We start from the raw sequence: 21,080 nt of genomic DNA, 5'->3' as shown, positions 1-21,080 counted from the left end.
TTCCAGTTCATCCCAAAGGTGTTCAATGGGGTTGAGGTCAGGGATCTGTGCAGTACACTCCAGTCTTTCTACACCAACCTTGGCACACTATGTCTTCATAGACCTCCCTTTGTGCACAGGAGCATTGTTATGCTGGATCAGATTTGGGCCATTTAGTTCCAGTGAAGGGAAACTGTATTGCTACAGCATGCAAATACATGCTATACAATTTTGTGCTTCTAACTTTGCGGCAGCAGTTCGGAGAAGAATCTCATATGGGTGCGATGGTCAAGTGTCCATATAATGTAGAAACTGTATATATACAGTTTATATATATATGCAGTGGTGGCTTGGTGGTTAAGGCTCTGGGTTACTGATCGGAAAGTCGGGGGTTCAAGCCCCAGCACTGCCAAGCTGCCACTGTTAGGCCCTTGAGCAAGGCCCTTAACCCTCTCTGCTCCAGGGGTGAAAGGGAAATATTCAAATTGAAAGCATTCAAATTGGCCTGGATCAGAAAAAGGTCAATCCAGATTAAATAACAGATCTGATTTAATGCCAGGAATAATGGAATGCTTTAAGATATAACTCATAAGTGTAACTAATGTAATACGGGGTATCCCGAAAGTCTCCATACTTGGGGGAAATTAACACTTGTTAGCAAAATGTAACTTTAGATACCAAACACCATCTACATTTCTTTGTAAACACACTGAGTCATCTCTCCCAACTTTTGCTCCCAGTTTGGCAGCAGTGTTGTGTGTGATGCGCTCGCCATGTTTCCTGTTAAAGTCCATCGCAACATCGTGACGGCTTCCCGATCCAGCCATGAACACGATCTCAATACGTTCTTCTAAGTAAGTGTTCATTTCCCCTATGTATGGAGAAATTTGGGACACCCTGTTATGAATCAGAGTGACTGAACAGACTGATCATGCTGCTAAATCTATCCAGGGAGATATGTTTGTTTTCTCAGACAAGCCCCTTAACAGCTTATATGTGTTTAATTTTCCTGAGCTAATGATGACGCATATTAGACATGTCATCTGATGGGAATCTGGAGTGTTCTCAAAGATTTTAGGTTTGAACCCTGAACCCTGCAGCCCAGTTTGGGCCTGCATGGGTATCACCACAAGCCCCTTTGACGGCTCACACATGGTCTGCTTCCTGTCTCACTGTCTGTGTCTTGGAAAGAGGAGTTCAATCTCAAGAGGGGATGTGAATGTCTGCACACACACAAATACATACGCAGAATCCCAGCTGACCCAGCGACCCTTTCCCTCCTCCAACAAGCACCCTCACTTCCTTTAATCACACACACACTTGTATACACAAAGCTCTACCATATGTCATTTGTAGTGGGAGTCCCTAGGCAATTGGTAACCTTTGACCCTTGTCCCTGTGGACTGATTCCCTCTGTGTATCTCCCATACTCAGTTTCCATCAGTTCTGCCATACTTGACTATTTCAATACTCGGTTTCTGTTAGTTTGAGCACTGGGTACACTGACACAGGGACAGAACGACTCATGCTTATGTTGTAGTTTCATACTGTACTCACATTTTGTCCCTCGCCACTTTACCGTGCTAATGTCTATTACATTGGTTAGTCGAGTACATTTACATTTAAATTTCCAGCATTTAACAGATGCCCTTATCCAGAAGTGCTTTGTTTAGTCCTCATGCTAGAACACCATCGCGATAAAATCCTGTCAGGGGGAAGTTAGTACACCAAGAAAGGAAAACAAGAAATGGAAGTCAACAGAATTTTAAATCAATTAAATAAGCGCTAATGAAGTGTTTGGTGAAGAGCTAGGTCTTTAGTTTTGCATAAAGACAGTCAGTGACGCCAAGAAGTTCAATCCACCTGGATGACAGGAAAGACAACAGTCTTGATGCGTGTCTTCCTTGTACCTCAAAAGTTATCATATACTTTCGTTCTTCTTTCTATTTCTTTGTGTCCGAACAACAAATATCCTGGAGTACCTTTATGATTAGAAATACCTCAATAGTTGCCTATCATGGCAAATTCTAAATAGAATTTTCTTCCTGCTAAATTTGTCATGTATGAGTGAGTGAGTGAATGGGTGAACGAGTGGGTGAGTGAGTGGGTAAGTGAATGAGTGAGTGGATGAATGGGTGGGTGAGTGAGTGGGTGAGTGAGTGGGTAAGTGAATGAGTGACTGAATATGTGAGTGGATGAATGGGTGAGTGAGTGGGTGAGTGAGTGGTTAAGTGAACGAGTGAGTGAATAAGTGAGTGGATGAATGGGTGAGTGAGAAAATGGGTGAGTGAGTGAGTGGGTGGGTAAGTGAATGAGTGAGTAAATGGGTGAGTGAGTGAGTGGGTAAGTGAATGAGTGAGAGAATGGGTGAGTGAGTGGGTAAGTGAATGAGTGAGTAAATGGGTGAGTGGGTAAGTGAATGAGTGAGTAAATGGGTGAATGAGTGAGTGGGTAGGTGAACGAGTGAATTAATGGGTGAGTGAGTGAGTGGGTGCGTGATTGGGTGAGCCAGTTGGTAAGTAAATGTGTGAATTAATGGGTGAGTGAGTGAGTGGGTGCGTGATCGGGTGAGCCAGTTGGTAAGTAAATGTGTGAATTAATGGGTGAGTGAGTGGGTAAGTGAGTGAGTGAGTGAATGTGTGAATGAATGGGTGAGTGAGTGAGTGGGTGAGTGAATGAGTTAGTGAGTTACACGCCAGTTCCATGAAGTGCTTCACATATAAAACTAGAAAAAAAGGGCTACAAGAAATACTGTGTAAAATGAAACAGGAACTATAATTCCCATGTCTCTGTTATTTGGCAGGGGTCATGATGAGGGCATGGGAGCACTGATTTCTCACAGTGGTAGCATGTAATAAAGGCTGACATGCTAAAATCAGAACAACAGTTATTGTTATGCCATGTCATTTAAAGCACCTTCAAATAATTAGACAAACCGGTTTTAATTTGTGTATTAATATTATTTATTTTTTAAATATTTTAATAGTTGGTGCTTTTTGTCATGCTATTTATATGTTTTTATGTGCATTAAATGCAATGTTTTTAGGTTTGTTTAGGATAGGCACATTAATCTGCTATGAAAGAGGCTTTAATAATAATAGTAATAATAATAATAAGAAGAATTAGTATGTTTATGATGATGATGATGATGATTATTATTATTACTACTGCACTATTATGTATATACAGTATAGATTTATCATCTTCTACCATTCGAGAAGATGCCAGTAGCAGCCATTGTGTAAATTTGGAGTGTAAATGGGGAAATGATGCGTCTTTTCTCGCATTCAATCTTTTATTTGATCAACATTTAATGAGACGCGCTTGCGACATTTTTTTGCAGTGTATCCTTCATCTCAGCTGTCGTCATAAAGCGACTGAGGACCAGAGCACGGAGGAAGGAGGGATAGTGGAGCAGGGATGGAGGAGGAGGAGGAGGAGAAGGAGGAGGAGGAGGAGGTGTCTTCTATGAAAAGCCTCTAGGGCCAAAACACACTCTTATTGACCATGTAAAATAAGCTTACTAGGAATCTGATTTGACAGTTACTTCCCATGATATACATTGTAATATATATATATATATATATATATATATATATATATATATATATATATATATATATATATATATATATATATGTATATGTATATGTAAACATACATAATCATACATATAAAACATACATAATGTGTGTATATAAATAAAACAATTAAGTTGAACAGGAAAAAAGTAGAATATTTGGAATAATTTATGTACATATACAGACTACTGATAAATGAAGGGGGGGCAAAGTGACTGAGTAAGGTATTGGTCCACCACAAGCCACCTGAACAGCTTCAATGTGCCTTTGTATAGATTCTGGAACTGTACTGGAGGGATGAACAGCATTCTTCCAAAAAGATATTCTCTTCAATTAGTGTTTTGATAATGGTAGTGATGAGCACCTGTCTAAAACAGTAAAATCTCCCATATGTACTCAATAGGTATATGATTTGGTGTCTGTGAAGGTAAATGACATTGTTTTCATACTTAGCAAACTAATCAGTGAGCCTTCATACCCCCAGTCTAATCAGGACAGAAATGTTTCATTGTAGAATGAAGGTGATCAGTCAGAATAACTATGTACTGATTAGCAGTAAGAGACAAGCAGACCCTATAGAGTATTTTCTAATCAAGTAAATGATATAAGTATGTACTGAGTTAAAAGAGTTGTAGTTGAAGCTCGCTGTTGGAAGACAACAACAAAAAAAAGCCTATGTCATGATTGTATGGTCCAGACTTTCTGGTCTCAGTTTTATTTGACTTTTGACATCTTTTGACATCCATAACCCCATGTCTCTTTAAGTTTTTTGACTTATGTTGAAGAGATTTTCTACAACAATCCAAACCATGCCAGCAAATGGCACAACATAAAAGAGCCATAATCCTTTAATTTTCACTCATCTGTATGTGTACTATCTAGGGATTGTATGCTTATATTATTACAACTGCAATATCTCTCACAACATGATAGAAACAAACCAGTAACTTGTTGACAGTACATCTAGAACAAGTTCACTCATTCACTTTCAGTAACCATCCATCCATTTTCCATACCGCTTAGCCTATAAAGGTCACAGGGGAGCCTGGAGCCCATCCCAGGGAACTCAGGGCACACCCTGGACGCGGTGCCAATCCATCACAGAGCACACGGAATGGACAATTTGGAATTGCCAATCACGTCTTTGGACTCGAGGAGGAAACCAGAGTGCCTGGAGGAAACCTCCGAAGCACAGGGAGAACATGCAAACTCCACACACATCATGGAGGCAGGATTCAAACCACCAACCCTGGAGGTGAAAGGCAAACGTGCCAACCACTAAGCTACCGACCCCACCCCTGTTTACATAAAACAGCAACAGCAGTCCCGCCTCATAGTCCCAGGGTCCCCAGTTTGATTTTAAGCTCGTTACTGTCTGTGTGGAGTTTCACAGGTTCTCCTCTAGTTTCCTCACACCTCAAAACCAAAACATCCTAGTAAGTGGATTAGCAGCACTAAACTATCCCTAGGTGTGAAAGAGTGTGCAGGTGTGAGTGTGTGTGCTTGGGTGCCCTGCAGTGGATTGACGCCCCAAACTCGAGGAGGAAACCAGAGTGCCTGGAGGAAACCTCCGAAGCACAGGGAGAACATGCAAACTCCACACACATCGCGGAGGCAGGATTCAAACCACCAACCCTGGAGGTGCAAGGCAAACAGTCTCGGTGTATTCAACCACCAGTAACCCACTAGTCTAGGTGTACTCCCGCATCACGCACAGCGTTCCTTGTATCGGCTCTGGATAAAGTAACCATGATCCCGAGCAGGATAAAATGGTAACTGAATGATGAATAAGTGAATGAATTACCGTTGCTATGCAGTATGAATTTCCTATACCATACTAGTGTACTGTACTAGTCTACGCACGCAAATTAAAACGTGTTGACACCAATGGCCTTCCATAGTGCATTACATTACAGAACATGGCACACCATCTGCGCCGTTTGGATTGAGAACCGTCACTGGGACAAGGTTTAATGTGAGTATTAAGGTGTAAATGAATGCACTGCATTGAATTAAAATAGACCGCATTTACAGTGAACACCTGAGGTACTAGTCAGCTATGTTTCCTTTAGCATGTTTACATTCATAAAGTGGCTTGAAGCAGCACTGGGTCAGGATTGCTCCTAAATGAGAATTACAGTCAATTTGGTCGTGTTATAGAGGACAGGGTATTTAATAAAGGTTTAATAAAGAAAATGTTCAAATCCTTTTGCATGTGGTTGCTATGTATGTATGTATATGTATGTATGTATGTATATATGCACTGTGCATGTGCTCTTCACCTGTCATTATTTAGCTACATAATGTCCATTCAGCATCATAGGGCTGCTCACCTGAGTTCATGAGCTACCTGAGAAAGATAGATTTTCCCCCCCTGTTTTTCTGTCGTTGTCTCTAAGCAGGAGGATTTGGCAGTGGAGTTAGTTTGTTGGTTTGCTCCCAGTACACTTGCTCAGTATGGAAACCCAATAGGAGGGAGTTTTTCTGTGCGCTATGGTCAGCTGAAGCACGGCGGCTAAAAATAATCATCCTGCACTGTCCTACGTGTGATTGCAATATCCACTGATCCACTGCGGTCTCCAACTCACTTCCAGCTCTGGGAATGAAACCCTGCTGAGACGACCATCTTCTAGTAAGTACTCGTTTATTTATTTGAACCTTTCTTTCTTTCTTTCTTTCTTTCATAGTCTTATATATCCACCTATAGCCAGTCTGCTCGTTTGTTGTTGTTGTTGTTGTTGTTTGAACTTGTTATATTCAACACCACACTAAGAGGCGAGTGAAGCAGCTTAGTAATTGAAAGGTCTGCCTGTTTGGAGTTGGGGTTTCTCTGTGACAGAGCACGAGAAGATTCTCTCAAGAAAACGCATACATTTTTGTTTCCAACTTTTTTTCTTTCTATCTTTGTTCTGTTCACTTGTTGAGAGTTGCCTCGGGATATTTGGCTGAGCTTGCAGCAGGCTTTAGGTCATTTCAGAATCAATGGACGTTATATCTATCTCTATCTATCTATCTATCTATCTATCTATCTATCTATCTATATATATATATATATATATATATATATATATATATATATATATATATATATCACTAATGAGAGGTTTTTTTTCTTAAGAAACTGTGTTGTCTTGATGTAGTCAAATATCAACAAAAGTAGAATATTTATATTAATTAAACCACTGAAGTGTAGGGCATGTATTGATACTACTGACTTCCATAATGATACAGTAGCCTATAACAATGCTGATACAAAACAAAACCCAGTACTATGTCTGATATTACTATTAAAACAACTACTGCTAGCACTCTGCTGTTGTTACTACCACCACTACTATTGCCACTAATAATACTACTACTATGACTACTACTACAATTATTGCTAGTAATACTATTACTACTACTACTATTACTACCACCACTACAATTACTGCTGGTAATACTACTACTACTACTACTACTATTACTACTACCACCACCATCACTACCACAATTACTGTTAGTACTACTACTATTGCTACTACTACTACTACCACCACTACAATTAATGCTAGTAATACTACTACTATTACTATCACCACCACAATTACTGCTAGTAATACTATTACTGCTACTACCACTACCACTACTATTACTACTACTATTACTACTACTACTACAATTACTACCACCACCACTACAATTACTGCTAGTAATACTAATACTGCTACTACTACTACTACTACCACCACTACAATTACTGCTAGTAATACTACTACTACTACTACTACTATTACTACTAATACAACTACTACCACTACCACTACTAATACTACTATTACTACCACCACTGCAATTACTGCTAGTAATAATACTACTACTACTACTACTATTACTACTAATACAACTACTACCACTACTACTACTACTACTACTACCACCACTTCAATTACTGCTAGTAATACTACTACTACTACTACTACTACTACTATTATTACTAATACAACTACTACCACTACTAATACTACTATTACTACCACCACTACAATTACTGCTAGTAATACTACTACTACTACTACTACTACTACTATTATTACTATTACTACCACCACTACAATTACTGCTAGTAATACTACTACTACTACTACTACTACTACTATTATTACTATTACTACCACCTCTACAATTACTGCTAGTAATACCATCACCACTACTACTACTACTACTACTACCACCACTACAATTAATGCTAGTAATACTACTACTACCACTACTATTACTACTACCACTACCACCACCACCACTACTATTACTACTACTACTACTACCACCACCACTACAATTACTGCTAGTACTACTACTACTACTACTACTACCACCACCACTACTATTACTACTACTACCACTACCACTACTATTACTACTACTACTACTACTACCACCACCACTACAATTACTGCTAGTACTACTACTACTACTACTACTACTACAACTAATGCTGCTGCTGCTACTACTACTACTGCTACTACTACCACCACCACCACCACTACTACTACTACCACCACCACTACTGATACATTTAATAATAATAAGAAGAATAAACCACATATTGTGTGACAGTCACTGTGTGAATACTAATTCTAATAGACTCATATATACACACATATATACATATATATTGTAAATGATAATAGTTTTTTGGAGCACAGCTCTATTATGTGAGGCTACTGAATAAAACTCTCCCCTTGTATGTCATGGAATTTGTTTTCAATTCACTTTCCCCACTGGGATGTCTTAAGTGGCACCATTTACTAATTTTAGGCTATGGTGTAACTCTGTAATTTTAACACCAAATTTCCAAACACTAAACTTTTGAGTGTTCCTTTCACACAAACCTGTCTAGCTGACTTTATATACTGCTGATTTTTCCTCAGTATTAAACTTTTAAAGCCCCTGGCTCTATGATTTCAAATGTAAATAAATAAATAAATAAATAAATAAATAGGCAAACTTGCGATACATACAAATCTGTCAAAAACTAATGTCACTGAATAAGCATTGAACAGCGGTAGATTCAAGACATGTATTCCTAATTAATACAATTAATTATAAGTAAATGTAGTCCTATTTTCTGCCTGATCAGAACTATGTGAACGTGTGGAGCTTATTAACCATTTAGGGTCCATTTAAGTTTTGCGGGTGAAACTCATGTATAAGTAAAGAGTATTTAAAAAATGTGTTAATTAGATTAAAAACTACTGAACTACTTACCACGTATAAACTATTACACAAAAAATAATCCATTGGTTTAGACCTGACGTCACTTCCACTAGACAGAGTCCTGCCAAAAAACTCAAATTGGCCAGAAGTCAATGACAGAAAAACAGAACGTTCTTGCTTTTGCAGTCGATGGTAAATTCACAACAGCAGCTAAATAGGAGAATGTGTTGACAGAGGCTTTAAAAGCTAAAACAATTCGACATGCTTTAAAGACCTCCATGCTCTGTATGTGCAGAAGTTTTAGTTTCTTGACAGCCATCCAGCTTGTTCATTTAGTTAGCTATTATTAAACCTTTTACTAACACTTGGTAGCAAGCTAAAACACATTTTGCAGCTAAAACATTCACTCTGTCTGCCTTGTTGCATTCAGACTAAGTCATTTAGCCTACGCCATCCATGTTAGCGCTTTGTACGTTCCCGTTTCTCGCTAACATGACAAGTTGCCAAGTTTTTCCCCCCGGTCTTATTTACTTCAAGAGAGAGAAAAAAGAGATCTTTGTGAGGGGACAACTGTTTATGACTGATCTGATAATAGGAACTAATATGTTTCCTGGACATTCTATAACACTAAACATAAGTATAAGCTGTTAAAAAAAGTGACTTTTTGTTCATAAATAAAAAAAAATTAATTCAGGGGCATGCTGTTATAGGAAAATAATCCACTTCGGAATTAGTGGCCTATTCCTATTATATTCTATGGTCACTATATAGCTGTCAGTGCATTTCATTTAACTGACCACCCTTCCATGGATTATTTTTCTGTAATAGCTCAGCCTGTCATGTGTTATTCCGTACTTAATACCATAGCATTGTATTTTAAACTGTAATAAAAGGGGAGCTAATTATTGTCATGGCAAAATATCAGATCATACAGTTGAGGTCATGCCGACATACAAGTCTTGTCCCTCCAGGATTTAGCGATTTTGTGACCGCAGAAATGATCGCGAAATCTAGCAAGCTACGCAATATTTGGAGGAGCTTGCAATTTTTCAAAATTACCACAGATTTTCCGTAGATTTGGGGTAAGGCGTGTCATCACAACGCGCGTTCAGATACAGCGTCTTCGATTCACGTTCGTCGAACATGAGTACAGCTAAAAGGTCTCATTTACCAACAAACATCACTGTGCAGAGCAATTTCATGCAATTGCAAATTTCGCCAATTCAAGTAGTTTCCGAGCAGTTCAACCTAAAAACTCTGCAAGTTGCATCGCACAGTTTGAAAAACCCGCAGCATAATGAAGCATTTTTTGGCTTCAACAGTCACAAAAAACTCAGCAAACTCCTGTACGGACTGACATACATACAATTGTTATTATTTTGTTTAAAGATCTTATTTTTTTCATTCAGTACTGCCCTTCAGAAGCAACATTTACATGTTTCCTGAAAGACAAAATACTAACAATTTACACAGATCATCCTGTTCAAAAGTTTACACCCCCCTGGCTCTTAATGTATCGTGTTGCCTTCTTGAGCATCAGTGAATGTTTGCAGCTTTTGTAATAGTCGTGTACGAGTCCCTCAGTCGTCCTCAGTGTGAAAAGACGGATCAACATCATGTAAACACTGTTGGAAAGAGGTCAAATATGCCGAAGATGCTGGAAAAGTAAAGAATGTGCAGGACCTGGAGGATCTTTCTGAAGAACAGTGGGCAGTTTAACTGCTCAGGGCAAACAAGGGCCTCGTGAACAACTCTCACAAAATATAAACACAGTCGCTGATCATCCAGGTAACGACACACGGGATTAATAATCAAGCGTGTGTAAACTTTTGAACTGGTTCGTTTGTGTAAATTCAGTTATTATTGTGTCTTGTGGACTATATGTGATCATCTGTTATGTGAAATAGCTCATTCAGGGCAGAACTAAATAAAATAATATATAAATAATCTAAATGCAATTTTTTATGATTCCTCTTATTAACATTTTTCAGATTCTGCAAGGTGTATGTAAACTTCTGACCTCAACTGTACCTATATATGAATCTAGTTACCTGGTTGTTTTTCTGCTTCAGTTCTTTCTTACACAGTAATTGTTGAATTCATCTTTTTATTTTATTTTATTGTGAAATTCCAGTGATCTGTCACATTCTGGCTAATGGCTGACACTTCTGTATTCGCTCCTTCAGGATCTTTGGCCAGCCAGGCAGTATGGCCTTGTCATTCTGCGGGAACGATCTCAATGACTCCTACAGCATCAACAAGGGAGTCCTGAATAACGGCTGCTTCGTGGATGCGCTCAACCTTGTTCCACATGTCTTCTTACTCTTCATTACCTTCCCTATCCTCTTCATTGGTATGAAAACATTGTACATTATTTATTAGGTGACTCTGCATAGAAAGTCCAGGCCATTGTATTGAGAGGATTATTATTTTCGAAAGTACATATCAGCATGTGCCGGTATGTAGTGTGGTTTATTTTGTAACGGGTTACCGTTGATGCACTTTAATAAGAACGTGCAGAAATCTTGTTGCCACCTAGTATACAACTGCCATGTGTTTCATTGGAAGATCTCACAAAAATGCATGCCAGGTGCACAATGCAGATGCTGGCATTATCATCATCATCATCATCATCATCATCTACTGTATAAACAATTGTTATGTGAATAATGTATCAAAACAAACAAACAAAAAAACCCTACTAAAGCAACAGGCTTTGGGCCAATGTATCTTAAAGTTCCTGTCAACTTATATTATTTCCACCAAAGTATCAAACGCTCCATCTCCTTGCATCTGCTCATGTTTTACCTAAACCACAGAAACTAAACTTACTTCTTACTCAGCCGTTTTTTTTTTAAATTTTATTTTATTTTAGCATTATAGTATGTAGTAATGATGAGTACTGATGAGTCTACCTCATTATTTGACATCATGTTGCCTGGAGATTTAAAGCATACTATTTATTATTCAGTAACTACAATGAAGGTCATAGAAAATGTAGGCCAGCCTGAGAATGAAGAGTAAGTGCATGAAGTTTAAGCTGCTGAGCAAGGAATGATTCAAATACAAGACTAAAATAAAAAAAAAAAAAATCTGAGCAAATATCAAGCTTGTCACCAAATGTAGCTTGATCAGTCATAAGTGAAATAAAGCTGGGGTAGATTAGTGAGCAACCTCTTTTTATCATCATGACAGAATCATAGGCTGTCATATTTTTTTTTTAAAGAAGGGTTCTCGTTCCTAAAATGTGCTAGTGAAACTTGAAACTGTGTTCAGCGAACAAGATCCAGGAAGAGAGACCGAAATAGAAATAATGTCTAAGTGTGAGAGCAAACATGTCTGTGTGTTATGCGGGTCTAATTAAGGCCAAACACTGGAGTAGTATAACCTACTTTTATCTGCGAGGATAAGTGAGTTTTCATCAGCGGCATCACTATTGGACGCATATATGAGAGAATACTATACGGGCAAAAGTTTGTGGACAGCTGACCCTCACATCCATATGTGGGTCTTCCACAAGCACACAGTTGTATAGAATGTATTTGTATGCTGTAGCGTTGCAATTTCTCTTCACTGGAACTAAGAGACTCGAACCTGTTCCAGCATCACAACGTCCCTGTGTACAAAGCGAGCTCCGTGAAGACATGGGGTGCCAAAGTTGGAGTGGAAGAACTCGAGTGTCCTGCACAGAACCCTGACCTCAACACCAGGCCTCCCAACATCAGTGCCTGATCTCACTAATGCTCTTGTATCTGAATTATCACAAGTCCCAACAGCCACGCTCCAAAATCTAGTGGAAAGCCTTCACAGAAGCGTGGAGCGCATTATAACAGCGAATGGGGGAATAAATCTGGAATGGGATGTTCAACAAGCAATTTTAAGAGCGCATGTTGAAGAACCGTAGCCTTTCTGATGACTATGTAGTACAAGTCAGAGCCCACCCACTAGACTAGCTTTGCTCGATCACAAGGCTAGCATGTCCTCCAAGACAGGTGAAGCTAGCCACCTCATCTGTTTATTTTTTTTTAACTGGTAACAGAACACACTTGGAGGAGAACGTTGACTGCCCTTCTCTGCATACAGGAGATCACGGATTGTATCGTGTCACCCTGATAAACAGGGGAGAGAATGACACCATCCCTCCTTACTAAAAAAAAAAAATAGGGCCTCCCATGTAGGGGTTTCAAACGTGCAATTTCCTGATCGTGAAGTGAGGCATCTACAATACCTGTGTAGCACTTTGAATAGCTCGCAGCCCTCAATACTTCTACCAGCTTCATTCCCCTGATATGATGTGATAAAACAGTCTCAGGGTGTTCCTAGCACACACCTCTGGGTGTAACATCAGTTAGCATCCCATCCATCCAGGGTGTCCCCTGGCCTTGCACCCCGAGTCCCCTGGGATTGGCTCCAGGATCCCCACATCACTGTGTAGGACAAGAGGTATGGAAGATGGATGGATGGATTCTCAATTTCACAGTAAGCCAATCAAATACCAGAGGTAGATAGAAACCAAATTCAATTCAATTCAATTCAATTTTATTTGTATAGCGCTTTTTACAACAGACATTGTCTCAAAGCAGCTTCACAGAAATATCAACATGGTATACAGATATTAAAGGTGTGAATTTATCCCAAATGGTGGTCAGGACATTAACATTAGTATTCTACTCACTTCTATCTTCCCCTGCAGTCTGTACAAATCCTACTGACCACATCCCACCACCCACATATGTTTTGATATTTTCTTTTTGTGTGTGTCAGCATGCACAGTGGCACTAACAACAACAGCTGCAAGCTGTGGCACCTCCAAATTTGTCTTGCACCCAATGTATTGCCGACTCCTGATAAAGTAAAGCTTTGTGTTCAAATCAGTTCGGCAACAGGTTCCTGGTTGGATAAGGTGTGATCACTAGTTTGTGTTCATTAGCTTTCTGTCAATAACAGCGTACAAACATTAGTGTTTTGAACTCTCTGATATTAATGCTGCTTCCCAGTTCACCTACTTATACTATGCACTAAAAGTATGTACTCTAAAAAATAGGATATTGTTTGTGTGGGTAGCAAACCAAACAATCTCACCGTAACCAAACTCTTCGTAGCATTTCAGCTTTTCTTCATTCATTACTCCTTGTATAGTTCATACTATTTAATTTACCATTCCCGTGATTTATTTTTTCCACATTTCATTTACACATCTCTAATGAAAACATCACAAAACTCCTCCTCCTTCATGCAAGGAGCTGTGGGCAATATCAGCTGAAAAAGTGTCCATGGATCCATCCTTCGAAAATCTACCGGAAACAGTAGCTCATCCGGGTACGTTTGGGCACACTACGGTTTGGGCTCATTTTAGCACACTACGGTTTGGGACACGCGAATTCTCATCTCGGATACTATGTATGACGGATAGCAGACGAATTGGAAGCAGCATAACTGACATGGCCTGAAATGATGTTGATACTGATGATAATTAGAAAGTTATTAAATATGCTGGGTTTTGTTTTTGCTCACCTTTGCCAGTGCTGAATTTCTACTCCCCAGTCAGAACTGCCCTTTATATACTGTACATTCACTCCACACAGTAGCCTATACCTAACTTTGCATATTGTCAATAGAAACAACAGATACTCAAGTAAATATGCAGTATCAGTATGTCTATTCTGTAACATACGTGCAGTTCCTTACTGCACATCTGATAATATTATTACGCCCTCTCTCTCAAACGCTCTTCAAACCTAAAATGGTGGAAATGCTCTTTTTTTGTTTTTAAGGCAACTCTGGGCGATTAAATCGTTTGTTGTGATTTTTTTTGTGGCAACTCACAAGCAGGGAAATTCATTCTATTCCACTGAGGGTCCAATGGAAACATTTCTTTTTGACCTGTATGTTCTTTATATCTTGTTATGAGAGATCTCAAGTCTGTTCCCTGTACAGTGTGTTAGCTTGCCGTCACGCTCCTGTCGAGAAAATAAGGCTGTTTAGCTCAGCAGATGTTGGTGATATTTGATTAATTAAACACGCAGCGTATGATGTAGAAAGCATGAGCTAGCTGGTAATGGATACAGGGTTTGGTGAAAGCCGAAGAAACTTTATTTGCTTTTCAAAACTCTAATGACGGAGTGCATGTAATCTGGATTAGGTCATCTGATCCGAAAAATGAAGTACTTGTAATCAGATTGAGGCACATTTTCCACAAAATTGGTGGATTCAGATATCCAGACAATCATATTAGTTACTTAATTTCTAGATGGATTGATTGCGTTCTTACATCATCACAGGGGGGAAAAAAGTGACATGTAACCGGATGTTTATTTTAATTGTTGTTACCGTAGCCTAAATGAATATTATGTCCTTGTATCTGCATAAAAATGTTCCTTTTTTATAATGCATGTAAAGAAGGTATGTAACATTATGTATATATATAAAAAAAAAGAGTGGAAAATGAATACTATTCACAGTAAGCTAATCAAACTCTCAATAAGATCAACACTGGTCTGTATAATTACGGATCACTTTCAAACAAAGCTCTCCTCCTCCTCCTCCGTAGTATGAAAACTAAACGAATCAGATTAGACTACAGCTCATGTGCTTCTTACATATAATAATGCATATTAGGTATTATTATATTTACTCAATAATCTAGTAGAAGTTACTAGAAAGAGGAGAGGTTTTTGTGGCGTGTGTGAATTTAAAGACCATTGTAAAACTCATTCAGGACCCCAAGGAGAAGTTAGTACATGGAATCCAGTGTAACGTCTGGTCCGGTGGAGGTTAAGCGAGTGTCTTTGTGTATTTGTATGTGCAGGTTGGGGCAGTCAGAGTTCGAAGGTGCAAATCCACCACAACACCTGGCTGCACTTCCCTGGCCATAATATCCGCTGGATTCTGACCTTCACCTTGCTTTTTGTGCACGTGTGCGAGATCTCCGAGGGAATCGTCTCCAACACGTACTCCTCCCCACCACACATACGAACAAAGACACATATACAGACTTGTAAATGGTCTTGCAATCAGACCAGAGCTTTGCTTGGTTATAGTAATTTCACTGTACCGGTAGAACAGGTTTCATATGTGTGCTTACACTGAGAATTTGTATTTCCTAATAGGGAGATGAAGTCAAATCACTTGCACCTTTTTCTACCTGCATTAATGGGCTTCATAGCAGCTACAACATCAGTGGTGTATTACCACAATATCGAAACCGCCAACTTCCCCAAATTACTCCTCGGTAAGTCACTACATCGATAGAGCTGCTGTAAATGACCAACAAGGAAAGTATCAGATTTGCAGCCACGATTATGTGTGTTTTAATGCATGTTTTCCTAACACACACATATAAACATTGTTGCACTTGAGAATACTTTTTAACATCCATAAATCAATACGCAGCGCTGTTCATCTATTGGGTGCTGGCGTTCATCACCAAAATCATCAAGCTGTGGAAGTTTGCAGAGGAAGGCGTGGGCATACAGCATCTCCGCTTCTGTATCACGGCTCTGCTCGTGGTGCTGTACGGCCTGCTTATGGCTGTGGAGATCAACGTCATACGGGTCAGGGTAGGTACTTCCTGGGTCGGAAGTTTGAAAGGTTTTACTTAAAGCAAGAAAAAAACGTTGGTCTGTGTTTATAATTGATCGGGTTAAGTGTGATGGATACGTGGAACAAGAATGGGAGCAATCGACCCAGGACCATGAATTCAACAAATGGCCAAACGTGACAATTCTTCATTTTAGCACGCTAAAAAAAAACGATGCTGTAACTGTATCTCTTTCTAGTCCCTCCCACTTTATTATTAGTTATTGGTGCGTACTACCAAATAGGTCCATTTCAGTTCCAGGTTGTAATACTACAAAAATGGAGGGGGGAGGGGGGGGTATTTATGAAAGGCCCCATATTTATTAGTCAGTAAAGACTTTTCCTGGCCTACTTGACGTTGGACTAAGTGTAATGTGGCCTGTTATCTAAAATGAGTTTGAGACCGAACTGCATAACTCAAAAATACCCACAATAAAATCTTGCAATTAAAATATTCCCATAAACGTTTGCAATGCCGTGTTTGCCACCTCTCCCTGCAGAGGTACGTGTTCTTCACTAACCCTCAGCGAGTGAAACCACCGGAGGACCTGCAGGATCTGGGTGTGCGCTTCCTCCAGCCTTTCGTTAACCTGCTCTCTAAGGCCACGTACTGGTGGATGAACCCACTGATCATGGGTGCTCACAAGAGGCCCATCGAGCTGAAGAAGATCGGCAAGCTGCCCATCGCCATGAGGGCTGTGACCAACTACCTGCATCTGCGGGACGCTTATGAAGAGCAAAGGGTGAGTCGAGATGGTTTAGGCATGTCCTAACTTTAGTAACAGTAAAGTATAAGCTGTCAATATGGACATTTTTTGGAATTTTGTATTTACTAGCAAGATCTAAATCAGTGTGCTGGCCTTAGGTAAAGCGTCTTAAAACGTAATTTATATATATATATACACATATATGATTTGTTCACCAGAACCAAGGTACGCCTGGGAGATCTTGGTATAACCCTTTCCTAATCAAATATAGGGGGTGTTTCACTCTGTGTAATCACATGACATGACTGTCAATGCCAGGCTATGTGAGTCTACTCACATGGGCCACGAAATCCCAAATAATTCGCCTTAAGAAATTTGCTAACCGCAAATAATAATGTTGAAAATTAAAAAAATTTTTTATCTTCAAAAGATGGCAGCACATTGTCCTGCTAGCTTCTTTACCGCAGCCACACACGGTATTTCCCAGAAATGAATTCCAACACACGTACAGCTTTGAGACCTGAGTGATTGCTCATATTCATCTAAATGAATTTGGACGGAAGGTTGCCAGATCACAGCTGAGTATACCATGTTGAATAAATAGTCATGCTTGTGTTGTTTCTATAAAAGGGGTCGTGTCAGTGTGGAAGTTCTTCATGTGGATTAATGTTACATAACCAAATTATCTTGACATTTTTTATAGCACAAGAATCAAAGGAGAAATTAGCGTGTAGCCGGACCTCTACGATCTCCAGAAGTTTCTATAAACATGTGTGTGTGTGTGTGTGACTACAGGAGACTGCAGAGAAGCTAGACAAGATGCCATCCATCTGGAGGTCCATGTACCGTGCGTTCGGCCGGCCCATCCTCCTCAGCAGCACCTTCCGCTACATTGCCGACCTCCTTGGTTTTGCCGGACCACTCTGCATTTCTGGAATTGTAGAGAACCTGAACCCGGAGAATAAGACTGAAGTCTTCAACATGACCACGGTGTGTTGATTTGGTATCTTTGGGCTGCATTGAAAGATTTAAGTCCAATCATTTTGTCCATATTTATGTGGATGAAGTTAAGCATATTCAGAGATGGCCTATGCATCTGCTTATGTCAGTTTATTGGCTTAGTCATTCAGATTATGCAAATTATGTACATTTACTGAGCACTTTATTAGGAACACATGTACACCTGCTCATTCATGGCAAGCAGCTTCGGGTAATGTTCACATAAACCATCAGAAATGGGGAAAAATTGTGATCTCAGTGATTTTGACAGTGTAAAAGCGAGCTACATGAAGATATGGTTTGTAAAGGTTGGAGTGGAAGAACCTGAGAGTGACATCAACCCCACTGAACCCCTTTGGGATGAACTGGAACACCGACTGCACCCCAGACCTCCTCAGTACCTGATCTCACTAATACTCTTGTAGCTGAATGATCACAAATCCACACAGTCACCCTCCAAAATCTAGTGGAAAGCCTTCACAGAACAGTGGAGCGCATTATAACAGCAAACACACGGGGGAATAAATCTGGAATGGGATGTTCAACAAGCACATACGGTACCCTCCACTAATATTGGCACCCTTGGTAAATATGAGCAAAGAAGGCTGTGAAAAATTGTCTTTAATGTTTAACCATTTGATCTTTTGTTAAATAAATTGACAAAAATACTCTGCTCTTATGGATATCGAACAATTGCAAACACAACACAGGTTTGTCCCCCCAAAAATATCCTTGTTAAATATAGGTGTGCAACAATTATTGGCACCCCTATGAATTCATATGAGAAAAATATATTTGAAGTATATTCCCATTGATATTTTACATTTTAGAAATAGAAATAGAGCTTTTTGGTAATAAACACAGAGGTGGTTTTGGTGCACACAGAGAGGTAGCCATATGGAAAAGTACCTCATGCCCACGGTTAAATATGGTGGAGGCTCTTTAATGTTTTGGGGATGTTTTTCTGCCAGAGGACCTGGACATTTTGTTAGGATACATGGCATCATGGACTCTATCAAATATCAACAGATATTAAATGAAAACCTGACTGCCTCTGCCAGAAAGATTAAAATGGGCCGTGGTTGGATCTTCCAGCAGGACAATGATCCAAAACATCATCAAAATCAACACAAAAATGGTTTACTGACCACAACATCAAGGTCCTGCCATGACCATCCCAGTCCCCTGACCTGAAACCCATAGAAACCCTGTGGGGTGAACTGAAGAGGAGAGTCCACCAGCATGGACCTCGAAATATGAAGGATCTGGAGAGATTCTGTATGGAGGAACGCTCTCAGATCCCTTACCATGTATTCTCCAACCTCATCAGGCGATATAGGAGAAGACCCAGAGCTGTTATCTTGGCAAAGCGAGCTAGCACAAAGTATTGACTAAAAGGGTGCCAATAATTGTTGCACACCTTTATTTAACAAAGATATATATATATATATATATATATATATATTATAAGTGTTTTTTTCTTAATATTATCCATTAAAATATTTGCTCTCTGAGATAAGCGATGGCTATGATGAAGATACTGTCTCCCCCAATGACCTCCATGCAGGAACAATACTATTAATTAGTTACGTGATATTTATGTATTTAATATCGCATGTATTTATAGCCCCAAAACATACATTTCTGCATGACATATTATCCTTACATCAACTTCCTGTTTTACTCAAATCAGAATAGCACTTAAGGCTGTAGTTCTGTCTGAGGACTGAATAGCGATGTGCTTAATTTCAGTACTGTAAGTGATTGTAACTCGAGTGTGAATATGGCTTTGTGTAGGTGTGTATAAGAGTGCGAGAGAGAAAATACATGAATGAACTGTAAAGAATAATAAGTGTGCAAGCCATAAGCATGAGGGATCTGCTTTCCCAGAAATACTGTTTAAAGATCATAGAAGAACTTCCTAGTTAATATACACAGATCCATAACGCATAAGCTGAGCTGAAAACCAGATTAAAACAGAAACACAAATGACTAGGAACTACATAAGCGGAACTAAAAACCACAGAAACAAGGAACCAGGGCGTATTAATATTGCTTAGAATTACAGTGGTAATACGTGCAAGACTTTTTAAGATTGAAACAGAGGGGTATATGTACAGCACACAGACTGTCTTACAAGCTGTAGACGGGTGACCGTATTGATCAGCCAGGACGGAGACGAAGAACGGGGAAAGCTAAAACAGGAAGTAGACGCAAAGGTTCCGTGACAGGACACTCCAGGTCCTGACTCTGTCACTAGATTTCTTCTTCGCGTATGATGATACAAAATCGTTATGATTGTCATCACAATTTACTTGCAAAATGTCTAAAAATGTATCGTCTGCAAAAGGCCTCAAAAATACGACACGTATCCAAAACCCAAATGAACTCAGAGACACTCCACATTCCAGCGTGTCCCTTGTGCCAGTTAGGTGCGATACAATCTTAATGAAATAACATAACGGGATGCGTCCGCCTGTATCCGTCATCTGTCCCGGCCGTTATCGCTCAGTCCGGTCCACCCTCATTCGTAGCAATTAACAAATCATATGACCTCATCGGCTGACCGTATTATCAGGAGTCTTGCCATTTGGTGTGTAGCGTCATCTGCCGCGATTCACCTCTGACATCACATCCGCACTGCTAGTAAAAGTCACAGTCACGACGCCAAGATCACAAGACCAGGCATGTTTATTTTCAATATAGAAACACCTACTGTGACATTTTCCCACCACTCCAGTTAGCATCATATCAGACAACGCCTTTATTAAGTTTATTAGACAACCGAGACACCTCTACTGATAACAGAGACGAGAGATGACATCACTGCATTTGACAGCGATGACACAGTTACTTAATGAACACCACAGTTTAGGTCATTTTCAGCGTCTGTAGGTTGAACTCGTTGAAAGGTAGCAGGCATCGAACGAGTGAGAACAGACGCGCATATCTGTGTGACCTGGAACATCCTACATTCGCATCCCACCCACTCGCACACACTCTGGTTTTTGCCAGTGATGCGGTACTGACAAAACAG

At 39.7% G+C, this 21,080-nt stretch overlaps 1 protein-coding gene across 5 annotated transcripts in view; it reads left to right on the top strand.

Annotated features, from left to right (window-relative positions):
* The first annotated feature begins 5,380 nt into the window (after nucleotides 1-5,380).
* Nucleotides 5,381-21,080, top strand: part of abcc9 (ATP-binding cassette, sub-family C (CFTR/MRP), member 9) — a 45,316-nt gene continuing 29,616 nt past the window's right edge. For all 5 annotated transcript variants that reach the window (XM_017494752.3, XM_017494748.3, XM_017494754.3 and 2 more), the window contains exons 1-8: nucleotides 5,381-5,535; nucleotides 5,963-6,192; nucleotides 10,946-11,112; nucleotides 15,568-15,709; nucleotides 15,869-15,990; nucleotides 16,152-16,318; nucleotides 16,838-17,080; nucleotides 17,840-18,034. In XM_017494752.3, the coding sequence (XP_017350241.1) occupies nucleotides 10,968-11,112; nucleotides 15,568-15,709; nucleotides 15,869-15,990; nucleotides 16,152-16,318; nucleotides 16,838-17,080; nucleotides 17,840-18,034 (1,014 nt within the window). In that variant the 5' untranslated portion in view covers nucleotides 5,381-5,535; nucleotides 5,963-6,192; nucleotides 10,946-10,967. The remainder of the gene's footprint in view (nucleotides 5,536-5,962; nucleotides 6,193-10,945; nucleotides 11,113-15,567; nucleotides 15,710-15,868; nucleotides 15,991-16,151; nucleotides 16,319-16,837; nucleotides 17,081-17,839; nucleotides 18,035-21,080) is intronic.

The sequence above is a fragment of the Ictalurus punctatus genome, chromosome 19 (genome assembly GCF_001660625.3).
Source record: "Ictalurus punctatus breed USDA103 chromosome 19, Coco_2.0, whole genome shotgun sequence".
NCBI classification, from domain to species: Eukaryota; Metazoa; Chordata; class Actinopteri; order Siluriformes; family Ictaluridae; genus Ictalurus; species Ictalurus punctatus.
This window is presented reverse-complemented; position numbering and strand designations above follow the sequence as displayed.